We start from the raw sequence: 20,422 nt of genomic DNA on the forward strand, positions 1-20,422 counted from the left end.
CCTTAATATCTAACGGAGGATTTCATGCATTCGCTTTTGTTTCATATGAAAGATACCTACTGTGGAATCATCTTTATTCGTGTGGGTCAATATCCGTTGGTAGCTAAAATTTTCTTGGTTCGTGGAGACGAAGTCTCGTTGGTAGCAAGTGAATATGAGACATATGCTTGCTTATACCTTCGTGGGGATGTAAATTCGTCGGCAAGGGTTATCAAATGAAAGAATGGTCCACCACGAACAATGATGTTTCCGCAATTTAACTGGGAGGACCCAATCTAGTTTCTAAGGTGCCATGCTGTTATCAGGCGAGGATAAAAACCACCGTGAATGGAACTTAATCCAATACATGTTAACACAAAGTTAAGGTGCAATTATATATAATCATAGGATAAAATGTTGTCTGTTCTCGTTAAAACGGTATATAGCTGGGTTAAATTTAAAAAAAATTGTTTTATATTTTTAAAATCATTGAACATTATTCATATTATCCCGAATTTTCCTTGTGTTTTTTTACCGATCCTTTGTGACTTTCTGTAAATTTTGACGGTAAACGTAGTTCTGAGATAAGGCAGCAAATTACTTTCCCCATGTTGTCTTCCCAAAGAAAATAAAAAACAATTGATTTAATCAACCAAGTGATTTTTTTTATTTTCTAATGAATGATGACATGATTCGACATGAAATTAAAATTCTACCAATGAATGCAAATTAAAAAAAAAAGACAAAAAATTTTGTGTATCAATACAAAAAACAGATTAATGACATTCTATATGATCACATGATCTCACAAGACTTTTCAAACTCCATACAAACACTAACGCTGCACTATGATCTACAAGTCTACCTGTACAATAATTGATTTACTTCAGCCAATTTTTACTTCAGGTCAATTTTCGGATCTTTTTTTTTTCGTTTATGAAATAATTCAATTCTGGTCCCAACCAATTTGACAACCCATGATTTGACCTCTATTACAGTTAGCATGCACACGAGTACTATGACCTTCAGTAAGAATTGACCCAAAACACGAAACACTTTTTTTCCCTCTAGTGACAATAACCTTCATTAAAACAAGAATTATAAAAGACATACATATGAAACCATGATGAATTTTCTATATTCAAGTCCGTAACAACATATGTATGGACTGTAACAAAAAGCATTTGCATGGTTGTTGCACATATACAGTCTTGTACAAAAACAGAATGGAAGACTGTTGTTTTTTGGACCTTTTAATCGCGTTCTCCTCTCCACACAAACAGTGCTACTTTAGTGATGTGATTAAATATACAGACTTTTGTTGTAGTTATTGTTTGTTTGCTTTCTATTCCCTGAGAGTGGTTTTCAGTAACAATTTCTAATGGGTAAGCAGTCTAAATCATTGATGTTTTTCTGTTAACTACTGTTAAGTTATAAAACACTAGCCATTGCTAAAAATTAAAAATTCCTCAACATGTTAATATCATTAATGTACATATATCTTATCTTCCACTTATTTCAAGTGCCTCTCATATAGTATAGGTCTAAAAGATACGCATAACAAAATTAAAAAAAAAAAAACTAAGTCAAACTACAATATATCAATTACTTAATCATATGCTGTAATATTTTAAAATTCCTCAATACATGTAACAAGTTTATAAACAAAGTGATAAAATCTTTAATGCTCTTAGAACATTTGTAAATATTTTAAAAGGGATAAAAATGGATATTATAGATATATTTGTGTTTATAACAACAAGAAATGGCAAATTCAAATAAAAAAAATTGCTATGCATGTACAAAAAAAATTTAAGGTGTAGTTTTAAAAGATTAAATGTAGATCAAAGTTTAAAAAATACAATAAAAGTTAATTGTGAAATATATACATATACTAAATGCCATTTAATGGAGGATTTTATGAAAATATTACACTTCATTGAATTTGTTCAACAAATCTATACACCTAAAATCCTTGCTTTTACAGTTAACAAACAAATCTATCTTAGTCCACTCTTTTTCCTGCAACTTTTCATTTATGGTTAATCTTTATTTAAACTTCATAAACGATCGTCCTAACTTACATCTATGGCAAATCTCCTACTAATGATTCAGTTATTGTAAAATGAAAAAAATGCCTCCTTGAAAATGCACAATCTAAACAAAATATTTGAATCCCATTGAAAATACAAAAAAAATTATGTACAATTAAAATTCATGGTAACTAATGGGCAACTACATGAGCTAAAATGAACTAAAGCTTGCGGACATATATTTACAAAGCTACAGCACTAGTACAAAAAGGTCATCCATCACAGGTCTGGGAAATTCCCAAACAAGAAGCATCCAAAATGTTGCTTACCATAAGAAAAGGCCACATATATAACAAGTTTCTCGGCTGTGATCCAACTAACATACTCTGAAGTTTAACTTTTGCAAGGGAGAAAATGTACTTGTACATCCAATTCTTTTATCTCTGTCTACTGACTTTTCGTTTTCGGTTCCCCTCCCCCTCCCCCAACCTTGACTTAATTAACAACACAAACAAAAATATCATTTCATATACATATTTTCCAAATTTCATTAATGTACAATTAACACGAGCATCTGTAAATTGCCTCCAAATTATACCCTTTAGAGAAGTGGACAGGCATAACCTTCATCACATTGACATGAAGGAAGGTTAAATGCCTTTCCACATCCAAAAAAAGAGTAAAATCTTGCAACATAGTCATACAATTTCTCCACTGTGCATAAATATGATAGTTGTTCTCCTTATTATATTACTAAATTTAATGATGCTACCAAAAGAACCAAAGAATAAAGCAACCATAGAACAAAAAAAATACCAATTGATTGAAAATCACAAGTATTTCTTCTTTCACTCTCAAATGATTCAAGGCTCATTCCACATTAATGTTCGAAGAAATCATTTTTTTTTAAAAGTGTGTACAACTTCAAATGGAACAGAAATGAGATGGATGAAATTATCAATGATCAGAGAGAGAAATGGTGTGACGGGTTGTAACCAGTGTGATATATTATATACACGTATCATGTATATGATAAACACTGTCCTTATGAATGAGTGGATCAGTCAGACAGAGTTCAAAACAAAAATGCAGTAAAATGTACGCTGTTAACTCTCCTAAATTCAGCTAGTATTCTCTTATCTGTCCTTATTTGTTCCACCATGCACATACTATAATGAGCAATTATAGATGACCTGATTTTGTAGAGTTATTCATCAACAAAAAAAACTATTCTAGAAAAATTATTGTGTATATAAATCTAATCCATTCATTCCCTTATATTTTTTGTTCTTAAGCCTATCAATGTGGTTTTTCTTCCATAAACTTTAGCACGTGACATTCAATAAAAAATAAAACGTTAGCATCAATGACAACCATTGTAGTACAGAAATAGGTCTTAAATTTTATTTTTATTTTTATTTTTTTTTTAAATCAATTTTTTTTTTCTGGAACAAACTACCCATTCCCAGAGTTCATAAAATAAAAGGATGCTTCCAAGAAACGACCACATTGTCAGAGCACTCCATATATTACAAAAATAATCTCATTTCATCAACAACTATTCGGGACAAGGAAACAATAATCAACTACTAGGTAATAGCTATATTGTCAATCAGCGATTGTACTTCTAGGCGGTACATTTTGATTTGAACTGTTGAACTATACATATTCTTTACACAGTTAACAAACGGTCGAGGTAGAAGTAACAGAATGAACTTTCAACACACACAGAAAAAAAAAAAATTGGACATCATTGAGGAAGAGTTACCTATTGCATAACGTTAACAGTTTCAACATGATCCTTAACCTCATAGGCTGGTTATATTGATCATCATTTCCACAGCAATGTTCTTACAACTTGAAAAAAAAAATTCTTTTGGTTACAAGGAAAAAAAATGCTGCCGTAGGAAAAAAAAGGAGCTACATTCTAATGTCTCACTACACAGTGTTTGTGTAATCAAATTTTATACATTGTAAAAATTTTCCAAGGATTAAGAAGAAGCAGTGTTTTGAAAAGATGAAAACTTGATCCATTCTGACGACAGCTGTACAGTAAAGGGCATTGATGGCAATGGATACAAAACATAGCACCAATCAGTTGTCTTCTGAATCTAGCAGTCTGGTGCATGGCCGCCACGATTTAAGTGAAGCTAAAACAGGAAAAAACGGTATTTTTTAAATTCTGATTCAGTCATTTCAACTTTGAAATTCTTTACTTTCTACAGTGTATAAAACAAAATCCATATTTAGACCAAAATTTAAAACTGTAGCAAGTATGTAATTTACAATTAATACCTGGTTAAGGAATTACCAAGTTCATTATAGACAAGATTTTCAACAGTTTAATACTTTAAGAAGTGAGTTCATTACATGGTGTTACCTGGACTGGGATGCATAAGCAGCTTGCAGGTTAGCCTGTAACTGTTCATCTCCACCAGCCTGGTCAGGCTATCAAAACAAGATGGATGGTAGACATGACGACAGTAGTTAACATACACAATATTTCTGTACAAGTGCTTGTTCATGATCAATTTGGCATTTAAAAACAGCATTTGAACAATTTTTTTCTCTTGAATTGTGAAAGAAAGCCTAAATGTAATTGACAAATCCTGCTTTTAAAAAAGTATTTTCTATAGGTTTCAGAGGTTACCAGGATTATTAGATGCAATTTGTTGTCAAAAAGAAGCACAGACAAACACTACAAGTTTCAATCTTAAGTACATGAATAAAAATGTTTTCATCCTAACAAAAGTATCCCTATTTATACAGCTGTCATTTCAAGACTTTTATTTCCAAACCTTATCATTATGAAAATACAAGGTAAAAGCTTTTAACACGCTTGTGAAAAATCGTGCAAAATCCATACATTGGCAATAGCTGTCTCTTAAAACATAATTACGTTGACATTTCAATATACCCAGAAGAGGGAGATAACTGTATGATTGGGATAGAAACACCTTTAGTTACTGGGTAGGTGCACTAGAGCACAATTCATTAACAGCTATAAGACATAGAAATATTTATAACTGATCTGAACTCACATCAATCTGTAGGCCCTGAAACATAGCACCACCTTGGTATGGGATCTGTGAGTATGCTGTCTGGCCAAGTTGGGAGGATGCAAGGTACTGAAACAGAAAACAAACACATCAATCATAAAGCCTACCACAGAGTGTTTTAATATACAGTGTATTGACAATTATTTTGTTTAAAGGTCAAATCAATAATCTTTCATAATCACTTTTCTAAAACTTTTTCTTGTTTAAGTTAAACTTCAGTTAAATCAGTCTGACATGCCGAACTAGATATTTGGATTGGCTATATATTTAAATGATGTTACATCTTGGTGCATTTGGGCAGAAAGTGAAATCAGATATAATAAAAGCATCGACTATTGTCTGTTTAACCGGTGGTCTTGATTGTTTGTTGGGAATCTATTTACGTAAAAAAAAATGTTATCCAAAAAAAAATTTAATGATAAATAAAAGGGTTGCCAAGGTTATAGTTTTGAGAACACATCTATAGGGTCTATATATATGTAAAATCACACTGATTAATACCTCCTAAATGACACATTAGTCAAGCTTCACAGATTCACAATAGATATATATATATATATATCAAATCTAATATTCTAACACAACTACAAAGTATTGTTCTAATTACATGATAAATATGCAGAATTCTTACACATAGCTAAAGTTGTTGAAAAGTTTGGTTTGTTTTTCTTACTACAAGTGGAAAATGAAGTGGTAAAATACAAAGTTCCAACAAAACTGACCAGCCCTTCACAACTATCCTGTCTGACCAGTGGTTACCATGGTAACAGGGTTACTGTTGTTGTAACCTTAGGGGTCAACCAAGATCACCAGGAGGGTGCGAGACAGGTTACAAAGGTGCAAGCCGTGATCACCAATTATCATCACACTCGGTTTAATATCAAATTGAATGAGATTAAAACATTACAGTAAACTGGCCCTGATGATAATTGATGACAGCACAAGCTTATAGTCTGGTGAGGGCTTGACAGAGGTTACACAATCTGTGCGAATGTTATAAGCATTAGTTATGATTGAAAAGACTTGCTAAGTGAAACTGACCTTCGACCCTTTCCATTTACTTTATAATTCACAAAAGATTTGAAAGAGAATATAGATGCAGTCTTAGTGAGCAAGTCTCTTCCATTTGACATCCAGATATATATATATTTAGAAATATATTAAAAAGACAGTTCTGGCTACGATAAAAACCATACATCTATGTATATATATGTAAAACAAAACAAATCAAGCCTCTGTGTAAAGGGAGGTAAATCATTGTATGGTTCACGTACAATATTGATCGCTACATGTTCTGATACTTGAACAATTATCAAAGGATGGTCAGTATAGGCTAGAATTAATGTCAGAATAACAATGTTATCTAAAAACGGGAGATATCTTTAGAATTAAAATTTTAATTTTAATTTAAAAATAAAAAATGAAGACATTGTTACATTACAAGAAGATAATGGTTACTATGAATTCTATCAAAAAGATTAAGCAAATTTATCAGATACCATCCAATGATTTTATCCCCAAGCATCAAAACTCACAGGTTTAGAGTATAAATATATATATGTATATGAGTGTGTCATCTACATTTCATACAGAATACAGAAAATGAGTGTACAAATATTGATATATATATGTATATATATGGAAATTAAACACTGGAGCAATACAAAGAGAGACATGGTGTTTTAATGGCTATGAACTTTGTAACAGAGGATAATGTAAGAAGAATTTTAAACAGCCACTATAAACACAAAGTCTGCTCTTTTCAAGCATATATTTCACAACATGCACAAAAATAACTGGAGAATTAAATAAAAAGAAAGTGTTACAGGAAAAAAGCCTAGATATCATAAAAAAAAACCAACACCACACATTTACCCGCAGCAGTCATCTTCTGAGCTAATTTGCGCCTGGGCCTAGTCCGATAGAGCAATTGTTTCCTTTTGCTCTGGTGGTTCCAAGTAAAAAATCCTTCTAAAGCTTGATAATTGTCCACTTATGTCATATTTCTCTTCATTTGATTGTCTGCATTCCCTCTTGTGCTTAGTGTTTAGTTTCTCCACATATATTGTAAACCACGATAGTTTATATTTTAATTTGATTTATCCAGAAGTATATATACCCTGCTCTTTGAAAAGAGGCATTTAAAACTCTTTAGGCAGTTAATCCAGTATTCGTTATCGAATATTAAAAGAACAGAACTCACTTTATCAGTAACAAATGACTTTTATTGCAAGATTCCAGATGTGTTCCTTATATTGTCATTTGTTACAAATGAAGTACCAATCTTTTCCATCATAACCCACAGTCAAAAGAAAAAGATAATCTTCATGCATCCAAAAAAATATTGACAAAAGACCAGGAAACTGCATGTTGCATAACTGCATCACAGCATAATGAGTAAAACAAAAAAAATCATGTTAAACATCAATAAACTGTATCATGAAAAACCATTTCTCTATGAATTGCTAAAAAATAAAGGCTCTAAAAAAAACAATCAATCTTAACAAAAGATACATGTACATTTTAACGTTATTTCACTTACATACAGATTAAAATTTGAATTTTGGTAATAAGGAATTTGTTAAGCCATAAAATAATTGCTATCTCATATTTACAGGCAGCAAAAAACCATCACCCTTTACAGAATGTTTGTTCATATTTTTTTCTCAGTTTTTCTACTAATCTAACATCTATGTACACAGCATGTTATTGCTTTTATCAAAACACTAAAACATGAAGACTCCCTAATATGGTGAATTCGTGGATTTTTAAATGGTGATGAATGCAATTTTTGAGGGGTGAAATGAATGTTTTAGCACATATGTAAAAAAAAAATTAATTGGAAAAACATTAAAATCAAGTATGTGATTTTTACTTAATTTTAGAGGTAATCAGCCTCTCATCTGTTAATATAATCCTTTACTATAGTTGAGATGCTTCATTGCTTAGGAGAAATTATAGATATGATATAAAGTCTTTTCTCTTATCTGGATTAAAGAGTTCAAGGGAACTTACTCTTTAGCTATGACCCAAAGTAGTTATCCCCCTTGTCTATGTTCTTAACTTATAGCACCAATATTTAATGCTCTAAGATTTCATCTGTATAACATGATTCCAAAATGTTTAATAATGTTATATATTTATATAATAGAATATTAATGATACTTAAATACAATTATTTCACTGGCAAGTCCATTTAATGGATTCTGGATTAAAAAAAATTAAATATATTAGAAAGATTTGACAAGAAAAACTTAATTCATCATATCATACACCCAAAAAGTCCTTAAAATGTAGGGCCTTAAAGGTTACACAAAAAAAAATACAATTGAGGTTTCAAAAAAGGAAATAAAAAAGCTTAAAAACAAAAAAAAAAGCTTTGATCACCTGACTTTTAATAGAATGTGGCTATAAACCCATCAGCTATTCATATTATGCCTTTGTAAGTTTGATAGGTCTCAGAATACAAGTTAATTTATACAAGGTGAATTTAGGCGGTGTATACGGTAGACTTCAACAACAGTTCCCTAAGAGGTAGTAGCACTTGTTTCTTAAACTCGTATCAACATTTATTTCTTTGTTTATATAATGCGTAATAAAAAAATGTTGGCAATAATAGGCACTGATATTGTGGTCATATATTAGAGTTATCTCTCTTAGAATATATTTTTTTCTACAGAATACATATATATAAATGTTTAAAGCTTGGATAAAAGGCAAAATAACTGTATATACCACTAAGAAACAAGATTTTTTTTGGTGAATGAAACATAATTCCAATTTGAATTAAGTTCCACTACTTTTCTCCATCAAAAGTACTGATAATCATTCATTAATCATTCATTATATTGGGAATATTAAATTATTTTTTTCTTACAAAACATAACAAAAACTGGATTGAAGTTATAGGGCTACACATTAAACAATTGAATGTTATAGTTGTATATACAAACTGATATAACATGTACTACATGTTGACGAAACATCACAAATGTATATAGAGGGGAAATTGCGTAACAAGTTTTTGATGCTGCCCTGAGAAAACTTTTTTAATAAAAAATACAATTTTCACATGGTCCCACTTAGGTATACTTTAACTGATAAACAAACCTTGTGCTAAAACACTCAATACTTCTGTGTGATGGATATATATAGTCATAGGGTTGTTCCAGATTGAGAGAAAATACTAACTTAGGATCCCAAAAAACTACAGTAACAAAAAAAATCTAAATAAGTTTTGAAGTGTACTTGTGTATAAAATCTATCATATTTTGATCTGAATAATCTGCCAAATATTCATTTATGAAGCAAAATATAAAGTCCTCTAGCTGGTATAGGAGCACCTCTTTTCTAAAAAAAAGTTCTAGAGTCAAAGGGTATTAAAAAAAATTATGAATGACAATGATTATAAGAACTATTTACATATTTACATCACTTGCATAGAATACCTTTTCAATGTTCTTTTTGTAAGATTGACACGGACTTCACTTATATATATATATATATAGCCTCCCAATATCAAACCACTGTACACCTACTTTGCATCTGAATTCCCAACAATTACTCCTACATGGTTTACTTATATAATCAAAGATTATATTTCACCTAATTACAAGATCTCTTCTACATATAGCTCTTTTTAAAGTAGACATTCATCAGCTTTTAGAGCCTTATACCAAGAGGCTGGGTGGTACCAAAAAACATACCACTTAACTCTCAAACACATGTTGCTATATTTGGGTGGGCTGGTATATTAAACAGTAAATGCAGGCTTTAAAAAATGATACAAATTATACAGAATAAAAAATGTAAAAAAAAAAAAAAAAAAAAAATTGTCAGAAAATTACTGGTTGTCAAGACGAAAACATGGTTACCATAACAACTGTCATGACAACATATTGATTAATGCCATTCACAAAAGAGTGAGTGGAGCACATGACAGGAGGTAAAATAGTCATGATGTACACAAAAGTAAGTAGGTTATTGTCGATTGAGTATTTTGGGTGGAAATTGAAGTTATCGTTACAGTCTCTGTATAAAAACATGGACTCCATATTTACATGATGAGGGCCCTATTTGTACCTATCCTCATTGCGCCAATAGGTTAAAACCTCAAAAACGTGAATTACTTCGTGTCATGTGACTATACTAGTAAAAGAATCAGGTGACTTATAAGTCCATCCAATCAGGTTTATTATAAAGTATCAGATGACTTCCTAGAATATTTAGCTCATTGTTGTTGCCAGAGGCCTACTGATCCATCAGAAAGAATGGTCGGGTAGGCGGCGGATATAGGGGAAAGAAGAGAGTTAGGGGTTGGTGAGGAGCTCTGGGGCAAAACGGGGGAGGTAGATAACACCTGCAAGAAAAATAATACAAGTAGTATATAAACTGGGTCTCCACTGAGTGAGTATTCTCAAGTCCCACCCACCCTCACTGTGTCTTCTATCTCCCCTCCATCCTCCATCACAAAACAACTCCGTTTATAAAACACTTAACTTTCTTTACAGGGAACCATAGGGTCAAAAAGATGGGCTTGTCAATTAATTCTGCTTAACCATGTTTTTAATATAATTTACCTAGTATGTTGAAGTGCATCTTTACAAAAAAAACTATGTTATAGAATTACTATCATGTACAAATACTGTACAATCTAAAAGATACAGTTGTTAAGGCATACTGGTACATGGTGTATCATTCTATTTAGTTTGCTACAGTTATATTATCCTTAAAGAGATTGTTGGCACATTTGAAATAGATTAGATGTTGTTTTGCAACCATGTTGTCCCTTATTTTGTACAAAGTTCACATTCAATCGTAAAAAAAAAAAATAATCCTCATCACATGAAAACGATGACAACACCCTCAGTTAAATGTCTCGTAACACTACGTCTATACCCACAAAAATCTACCTCCTCTACAGTAAAATAGATTTCATGACATGTAAAAACAATAATCACACGCAAGCAAAACATCATATAAAACACTATAAAAGATGAAAAAAAATGTTCAAAATGAGAAATAACTTTTCTAAATGGAGTTAAAGAAATCAATGTCATATTTAACATCTATGTGAGAAAAAAAAAAAAAAAAGAAAATGAAAAATAGAGAAAAACCCATAACAGAGTAGATGTTTCCCCCTATTTTTATCTAAAACATTCTGCACATGGAATTGGCAATGTTTGTTTTAAAGAGTTAGGTCTCTTAGTTCTGATCAACTAAACCAGACTGTCCATGAAAGTAGGAATACGGACTCACATGGGCCATTGTTGGTGGCTGCATGATGTACCCGGGGTGGACCCAGCCTGTGGCGGCGGCAGCAGCGGCCGGGTTAGCCTGGGCCACTTGGTAGGTGTGGGGAGTGGTGGCCACTGTGTACCGGGGCAGGGTCAGACCAGCGGGGGTCATTAAGGCAGGGGTCCCAACACTGCAACAAAAAACAATGTATAAGTATCAGATTATATACTTTAAACTACTAACAGTACATAAATTATGTTGTAAACAATGACAAATAATCTTACAGGATGTTGTTCACACACAAAATGAAGAGGCAATTTTAATATTAACAAAGTTAATACAGTCCAACCTGATTACTTTGAGATAGACCAGGATCGGTGATAGTAAAGTAAAAAGTACATAGAGAAGAAGGAGTTGGGACTTTTAACTCACTGCGATATAAATGTATTTATATATTCATTGTTTTCAATTTACTGATGTTTGAGATAAAGTTTAACAGAACATTCTGCTTTAAATCAAATAGAATCTACAAACAACTGCATTAAAATCAATTTAAGTCTAAACATTCTTGCACAATTTTGTTTTCACAATGCTTCAAAAACCTCATTTTTCTTGCTCTTTTGAAAAATTATCAAAAGCTAAAATTTTAGTAAAATTATTCCAAATACAGAGCTCTTTTCTACGCATGGTATATCTAATTAGGTCTGTATAAGACTGACTTTTAAAATTAATCCAATACCATTGGGCCAAAAGCTGCTGGAAAATGCCAGAGCGGAAAAGAAAAAAAAAGTAATTTGGTCTGATAGCATCAGCTAAGGAAGCTACTTCTCCTTAGGGAAGATTAATGGCAGGAGCATTATGTAGGAAAATGCATCAATAGCTGAAAGTTCCTCAGGATTATACTTTATTAAAACAATGAAGAAAGATATTGTATCATATTGCTATGACCACAACTATTCAAGGATGTTGATAAAAGATGAACGAATAATATCTCTTTTAAATCATACGCAACATGTGCAAAAAGGTTCTGCAAGTTTTTTGTTATATACATGTAAATTAAATGTTTGAGTGAGCTTTCAACTGAAATTGGGATTTGAACTTTTAAAAAAATTTACACCCTAAGAGACTTCTCCTAAGCATGACTGTACAGAGGGCACCCAAGTCACAAGGACTATTGATTGGAGGATAAAAAGAAGTCTATCTGTTCACATTAAAAAAACAACCCAGCAGACAGAAAACTATAAAATATGTCAACTTTACAACAGTAATTAATCAGAAACTCAGCGGAGATTAACAGTCACGTGAGGGGACAGCGTGCCACACAGCTTCACTGAACACTATTTCACTGTCCAACTGTACAACAAATCTACATCTGCACATGGCATGTGACTTAAACAAATAGGTTTTTTCTTTCAGAGTGACTTCAGACAAATGCCAATTAGAGTCGTTTGTTACTAGAAAATACACTTTTAAGACCATCAAGATTGTAAACAAAAATTTATCAATTAATTATATTACTGATATTTTGAGAAATATTTAAGGTGCAGCAGCTAATTACCGTACCTAATTTATTGGTTTATTTTTGTCTCCTTGTCCAACTGATCTGTCCTAAATTTTTAATCATCATCCCCGTTCGCCCCCTCCCCCCTCTCCCCACCCCCCCAAAAAAATAAAAAATTGACATGCATATTTTGCAAATAAACGTTTGTGTTTGTTGTGAAACTTACCCATTTGTTGCAAGAGCTTGGTCAGCATAGGCAGCTAAAGCTAAACTGGGCTGTAATGAAGAAATACATCAATCAAACTTAGGACTTTCTTGATTTATACATACACAAAATATGAATATTTCACTCTCAGATTACTCAGATGTAACTTTAAACACAGCAATAAAATAGTTAAATGCATAAAAACATGAAATAAATGGAAAAAAAAATCAACAGTTCCATGATAATAAGAATTCTGCTTTAATCATAAACATGGCATATTAATATATTATATCTATACAAATACTCATAATCATGCTTATAATCTCAACCATATGCAAGGTTGATTCTAAAAGATATAAATTTACAGATTAAGACACTATTTTGTTAGTAAAACAATTAGCAAACAGACATTCTAATAACAAAGGACAAAATAAAGGTGTTAATTCACACAGACGGAAAACCAAACCACCGAGGAATGCATGCATGCAGCTCCATAAGAGAATAAATACCAAATTGCCCCCTTTTATTCTTATATAAAGCGGTTTTTGCATTGTATATACCCCTCCCCCATTTCCCTTTTAAGAATGAAGAATGATATGGTTTTTTTTCCTAATTATTTAAAACAAATATCTTCTAGAAGTACAATATCAGAAGCATGCCAAATATGAGCTGATTTCACATAAATGAAGAGAGCTAGCTGGGAGAAAAATTAAAGAAATTTGAAAAAAAAAAATGAAATAGAGGGGGACAGTTATTAAGAGAACAAATTGAAAATGTTCATTACATCGCCCATTTGTTGGAAGTAGGCTTGGAGGGATCCGCTTTTGTCAAGACCGACCAAACTCTGGGCCAACTAAAGAAAAATCCGAAAAAAAAAGTGCAGGTCAGTGAAAAGCCAGGATAATTGAATATGGCCTGGTTCCCAGTCCTTTGCAGGAAGGAGAACCAGTAAAAGATTAGTAGAAACCCAACTACATGACGTAATGACTCTTTATAATTTTTCCATTTTATTTTAATTGTGGTACTCAAGTTACAATTTCTGGGTCAGTGCATGCATAAATATTCTGTCATGATTCACATTTGTGTCAATTAATTTTTCTTTATGAATTATAAAATTCATTTACAATCCCTACAAATTCATCATGCTTAAAATCATATTCACTTGTACATATTGAGGCCATGCGGACATTATAAACAGGGTCTTAATATGTAACTTTTACAATTTCAATTTTTGTGCATTTTAATTGAATGTGAAATAGTTATGATCATGCTTAAAATATTGCTCTAGCTTTGCCTCATTTGAAAGTGCAAACTTTATATTTGATTTTCATTGGATTCTATGAAATCTGAATACAAATATAGAGTTAAGCTATCTAGTGAAAGTTCATTCAAGATCATGATACAATTTGATATGTTCCTTCCGAGTAAGATTAATGAATTTGAAAAAAAAAAACTATCAAACAAAAATCTATGAGCTAGCTAATAAACTCATGTATGTATAATCAAGTATATAATCCTAGGTAACGATACTGCAGATAACTGTCTAATATGCAGGTTAAATAAATTCAAATAAACACATTAGTTGTAATTTAGCAGGGTCCCATAAAACTCAAAACAGTGATAAATAGCTATCACCATGGCAACAGTTACCAGGGCTAATTGTTTACCTCGTTCCTGATCTGTGGTATGGCGGTCTTCTTCTTGTTTCCACCATCAGCAAACTTTACCAGGAGGGGCTCAGTGCAGCCTACATCAAATAATCACATCAACATATAGCAATCAGGCTTTAATATCTTTTTTTTTTATTCCAACAGCAAATTTCAAATAAATGTAAAATACAGTGATTTTCAAGGTGAAGGATTTCTGAATGATTTGAAAGCATGAACTAAATAAGTAAAATCCTAATGACTGTTAATGTTCGTCTTTCAAAAGATCCTTGATATGATGCAAGAAACATATAAGGTTAAAGGTAAAGGATTGTGTTGATACCAGTAAAACATGGTTCATTTGCAATGTACTTATAATTTGTCAGGGGGAGCTGCCAGCCAGCATGACCCCTTTCATACTGCCCATAAACAACAGGTCAATACCGTATAAACTACCATAAAGGCAAAATAACCGGACAGTCAAATGTCCATAACACAAAAATAGTATGGGTCCCACAGGTAGTAGTAAGAAGTCCAAAGAACGAGTCCCCATGAATGGGGACGCTATGTCTGACTACGTGATGAGATCCCACAGTTAAACTATTAAGTAGAAGCATGCAGTGCCTTTTAAGAATATACTAACTTTTCCATTCAGGGCCGTTCTTTCTATTCGATCTAGCTGTCTCCATTGTGGAGATCTAATTAACCGAATTAATATCTCTTTCATGACTTTTTGACACTGGAAGATTTCTAACACAGGGAACTTTCTTCCAAGAACTTTACCAATGTGCACAGCATTGGCAGTGCTTTCTTTCAGTTGAATAATCATGCAACAGTTTGACAGTTCCACTACAGAGACTCACAAAGACCTAGAATTACTGTTCATAGTGTGCTCATAATTACTGCAAACAACAAGGCACCATTCACTCCTTACATGGGGAGTTGACATATTCCAACCAATCTCTAATCTAATACTGCCTGCATTCAAATATTGACTCTTTGTTCCTGAGCAAACTAAGTGCAACAAAAGATTTCTCCTTTTTAATGACATTTTCCTTACTTTTCATTCTCAACAAGGCCTTGTAAGAAAGGCCTCATTTAATCAACTAGGTTCAAAAATGTTTTAAACCCCTTGCAATTAATGCTATCAAATTTCAATTACACACATTCGGTTCATGGAAGGTAAACATTCAGCTTCAATGGCCTGCCAAACACAATCAGAATTGAGACCTTATAAATATCCAATCTCTTCATGCCAGTCCTTGTTAAATTCAACACAAATTTTCAATGATTTGATAAAATTGTTCAATGGTCTGATACAATTGATACTTAACTACCGGTAATTGACATAATTAATGCATGTTTCAAAATCCAAGAACCACATGACCTATCTAGTTCAACTTAATTTTCATAAGAGAATGTCTTAGCAGTTTTGAATGGGAATTCGATTGAGAATATCTGGGAGGGCTGCATGCTTGCAGTGCAATGCTTGTAAAAAACAAACACACAGATTGATCTAATTAAGACTCTCTGGCACCTATCTTTGAGTGGATTGTTACCTGGAAGAATTTTCCCATTGAACTGGTCAATGATCCGCTCACACTTTTCCTTGGATTCCATTCGGCTGAATCCAACTCCCCGGCTAATTCCGTCCGGTTTTCGTAAAATTCTTGTAGAAATCACAGTCCCATAGTCTTTAAACATGTTCTCTAAATTGGTCTCGGCAAAGTAAATTGGGAGATTGGCAATGTACAAGTTTGTAGGGTCCTGCTCTTGTTGCTGAAATTAAACAAAAAATATGAATTCAAAAATTCCATAAGTTTTCTATACAACTGACTTTTAATTCATTCAATGTATGCATGTTGGAATGGGTATTGGGGAAAGGGGTTGGGGAAATAGCTGGAATTTTGAAATTCATTATAAATTCCATTTAGAAGCAATGTTATATTATCCATAATGAATCATTAATTACTTGAATCATTTTCAACATGAAATATATGTGACATCTGAGAGGCACTTGATCAATATCATCATATAATGCATGATGTATACCCATGTTTATATAATGAAATTCATATTCATTTACTCCTATAAATACACATGATTCATACACAAGTATCTACTTTATCAGCTTTACTCATTAATTAGATACTAGCTGCTTACATAGTACTCAACTCCAAGGCAACGACATGATACATATCATTACTGAGAGTGTTTGTAAAATATTTTAAGAAGCCCATCACATTTCTGTTGCCAAATATCCCTACTTTACATATTGCATAAATGATGTAGTGACTTAGATGTCAATGTTCTGGGTTATTTCATTTTGTTTTGTTTTTTTGCTATAAAACAGCTTGACTGAACATCCACTGGGCAAGAAGCACCAGGCTTGTGGTTCCAGACCCTGGGCTTGAAATGGAGTACCCTGAAGCATAAAATCAGTGCACAAAAATGCTAATTTTATTCATGAGCTGAATACAAGAGATTTTCCCTCAAATGCCTCATCTCATTCACATGATGATACCATTAGAGATTTCAGGTCAACGAAAGAGGGGTCATACATCGCTGGCCCTTCGGTCATTATCTCTTAACCCTCTTAAAGTCACACATGTTGAAAGATAATTTTTACAGAAATCTTTCTCTAAAATTTTACCACATGTCAATTTATCACCCAACTTTATACATATGAGAGTTTATCCTCAGAATGATTTTTTTCATCTAATTTAAATAATGCAATTTTCATTCAGGTGTAAATGACAGGAAAAAGAATCATTAAAGAGGCAATATGAAATCAGATGCATGCTATTGTAATGGCTGCGACTGCATGACAGATGATTTAAAATGAAGTGGTTTGCACTAGCTCTGTTCTAACAGGTAAAGTGCCAAAAGTATGTAACAATAATCGCGCCCCTCCCCTCATTCTTCTGAGTGTAAACACTAAACACACACTGAAGAAAGGAATTTCTGGTGATAGTTTGACACTTAATATACAACTCATAAATATGTCGTGTTCATTCAGGTGTGGGCTACACTGAACAGTCAGGTAAAATATGTCAAAACATTGTGTGTTCCAACACACCTACATACATGCTTGTTTGTACATACACATTACATATATATTTTTTTTTCACATGCCATCTGCGCAGTATGAAATGAGCATTGCAAAAAAGGGTCCTTATCATATCCCCTGGAATGAATTCCCTGATAGCAGTGAAAATTAAAAAAATTTTGTGGTAATTTGCTTGGCATGAAATTACAGTGATCCCACATTTTTACATCATTGCCTTATACAACAGAGCCAGACTCAGAATTTTGTTATAAATTGTCCCTGTAGTTGGGACTGGCATTTTCACTGGAGAATGTCACACAAGTGTGATGTATTGTTCCATCTAATAGTGATTCATCAGGAAAATTGGAATCCATTTGTTGCTATGGAAATGAAAATACTGGAAGGACAACAGGTCAAAATAACATTATACACAACTACTAAATAAGCTGATAGTTAATGCATCTTATGAATAAAATTGTTGTGGCGGGTTGTATAATGACCTTGAATACTAAAAATACAAAAATGAAACTCTAGCCAAGACAACAGCTGTTGCATTGTTGGGTTTAGCCTCTTTAAATTTTCCAATTTGTGGAGAGAGAGAGAGAGAGAGAGAGAGAGAGAGAGAGAGAGAGAGAGAGAGAGAGAGAGAGACTAAATCAAAACTCTGAGTAATTAGCTACTGTCATGAACAATTTAGAGATAAGTTGCTAAATCAGTAGATTGCATGACATCTGCCGAACATTCTAAATTGACAAATCATTTCAGTCATGGACTCTATGCAAATAGTCATCTGATACCAGCAGCTTGTTAATCAATAGGACAGCGAGTAATCCTAAAACAAATGTCTATTCCCAGTCCCTTTCATGTTCCATCTCCCTGACACATCACAAAAAGGAATATTAGGAAGTGCCATTATGAAAGAAAATGAATGGGAAATAAAGGTGACTTAATACCTACACATCAACCAAAAGCCATGCTTTTTTTTTTTTTTAATTTGACCTTGACCTGCAAAGTTGACCATGACCACTTAAGCGAAAAATAAAAATGAAATTGGTAACACCTTGTGCTGTTTGAAATTTAACTTGGTGACTTCAAGATTTTCACCCCCTTTTCCATTAAATGGGAGGGGGGGGGGATATGTAGGGATAGGATCTGTATGACATAGCATTAGCACAACACAGAATTATTTCCGAAGGGAACCTACTTGAGGATGATCTTTTCCTTTGGGATTATAATTTCCACATTTTAGAGGGGTTGACATGAATCCCACAACAATCAGATTCAGATTAAAACCCTACTTCCATTAGAGAAATGGACTATGAACTTTTTTATGGTTCCTTACAAATATCGTTTTCAGCTTCTGTTGTGGAATCTAATAGCATCGTCAGCAGAAACAATACCAATTTCTTTGCTAAGTACCAACCAACCGAATTCCCTTGGCATCTGATGCTACAGCAAGATACAAGCTGTGTTTTAGGATCAGTGGGAAAAACAATCTTCCTAATCGTACATTGTTGAATTATTTGTGCTGTTTTGTTTTTATTTCATTCGTGTCTCCAGGATGAGCTGTTTCTGATGACTGAGAACACATTTCTGTATCATCCCTGATCAGACAGTGCTGGGATCTCCTTTTTTTTTGTGATGCAAGCAATAAATGTATAAATATCTGATTTGGGAGAATGGAGAAGTACATTACTTACACAAAAAAAAATCAACACATTTTTTTAATTCATCATGTTTATGGCAATCCTATCATCTCACAAAACTTCCTACATGGCATATAAAAGTGGAGTAACTACTTATGAGAGTTGATTTTTGTGAGATTAAGATGCTTTAGATGTGCATCACACTTCCTTATTGTATGGCTGCCATCCATCATTGCATGGTGCTCTGTACAATATCAGGACAAGTACCTCACAGAGGAATTAATCTTAGAGACAGGCAGACAAAAATTTAGTGCAGATTAGAAATTTCATCTTGCAACTTCTAACAATCGCCCTGATTATTTAAGGATAATAAGAATGAAGACACAGTTTTGAATCTCTTTGTCTACATCCCCTCCCAGTAACCACATAGAGAATATTGTTCATGCAGTCCAATCCCAGAAACAAGCGAGGGCATCAAGATCTGCTACCAATAATTTTCTACCATTTTGTTATCAAGATTAACTGGTACATGTATTTCATTGTTTATGAAATACATGTTTCCATGTACTTGTATTTTGTTTTGCTCTATGACTATCTTAATTTAAATCTTATTGTCACTGATTTTGGGACATGGATAAGGGTAGAGGATGCATGTTGATATTTTACTTTGATTTGACCTACTTTGGCCATCTGTGCCTGAATGCCCTGTGACTGTAAGGCTTGCACGGCAACCTCTGCAGCCGAAGGTGATTCAAAGTCCACAAATCCATATCCTGCAAACATACAAAAAAAAAATGTTTACAAATGCAATATGTTTGGTACTCAAAACCAAACATCAAAATACAAAGGGAAAGAGTCTTATCTTACAAAAGATTCACAAGATATTGATGTACTAAATGCAATAATATTTTCCAACAACTAGATAAATGCTGTTAGGATTCCATTAATGGGACCCCTATGTCTAAAGCTGAAGAGTTTAATGGACCACTGATATTTCATTATGGAATTATATACGGTCTCTCGAGGGACTGTGTATATAGATACACATCAGCTACTGCTGCTACTGC

At 32.9% G+C, this 20,422-nt stretch overlaps 1 protein-coding gene across 14 annotated transcripts in view; it reads right to left on the reverse strand.

Moving 5' to 3' along the window:
• Positions 1-618: 618 nt before the first annotated feature.
• LOC105324191 (RNA-binding motif, single-stranded-interacting protein 3) overlaps positions 619-20,422 on the reverse strand; it is a 72,019-nt gene continuing 52,215 nt past the window's right edge. For 12 of the 14 annotated variants that reach the window (XM_011423244.4, XM_066073055.1, XM_066073056.1 and 9 more), the window contains 9 exons: positions 20,037-20,128; positions 16,220-16,439; positions 14,682-14,761; positions 13,799-13,867; positions 13,036-13,085; positions 11,330-11,498; positions 5,054-5,140; positions 4,393-4,460; positions 619-4,162 (listed from right to left, as the gene is read on the reverse strand). In XM_011423244.4, the coding sequence (XP_011421546.3) occupies positions 4,153-4,162; positions 4,393-4,460; positions 5,054-5,140; positions 11,330-11,498; positions 13,036-13,085; positions 13,799-13,867; positions 14,682-14,761; positions 16,220-16,439; positions 20,037-20,128 (845 nt within the window). In that variant the 3' untranslated portion in view covers positions 619-4,152. Of the gene's footprint in view, positions 4,163-4,392; positions 4,461-5,053; positions 5,141-7,274; positions 10,431-11,329; positions 11,499-13,035; positions 13,086-13,798; positions 13,868-14,681; positions 14,762-16,219; positions 16,440-20,036; positions 20,129-20,422 lie in introns of those variants that run through there. The other 2 variants (XM_011423257.4, XM_011423252.3) reach the window with 2 other exon arrangements.

The sequence above is a fragment of the Magallana gigas genome, chromosome 10, assembly GCF_963853765.1.
Source record: "Magallana gigas chromosome 10, xbMagGiga1.1, whole genome shotgun sequence".
NCBI lineage: Eukaryota > Metazoa > Mollusca > Bivalvia > Ostreida > Ostreidae > Magallana > Magallana gigas.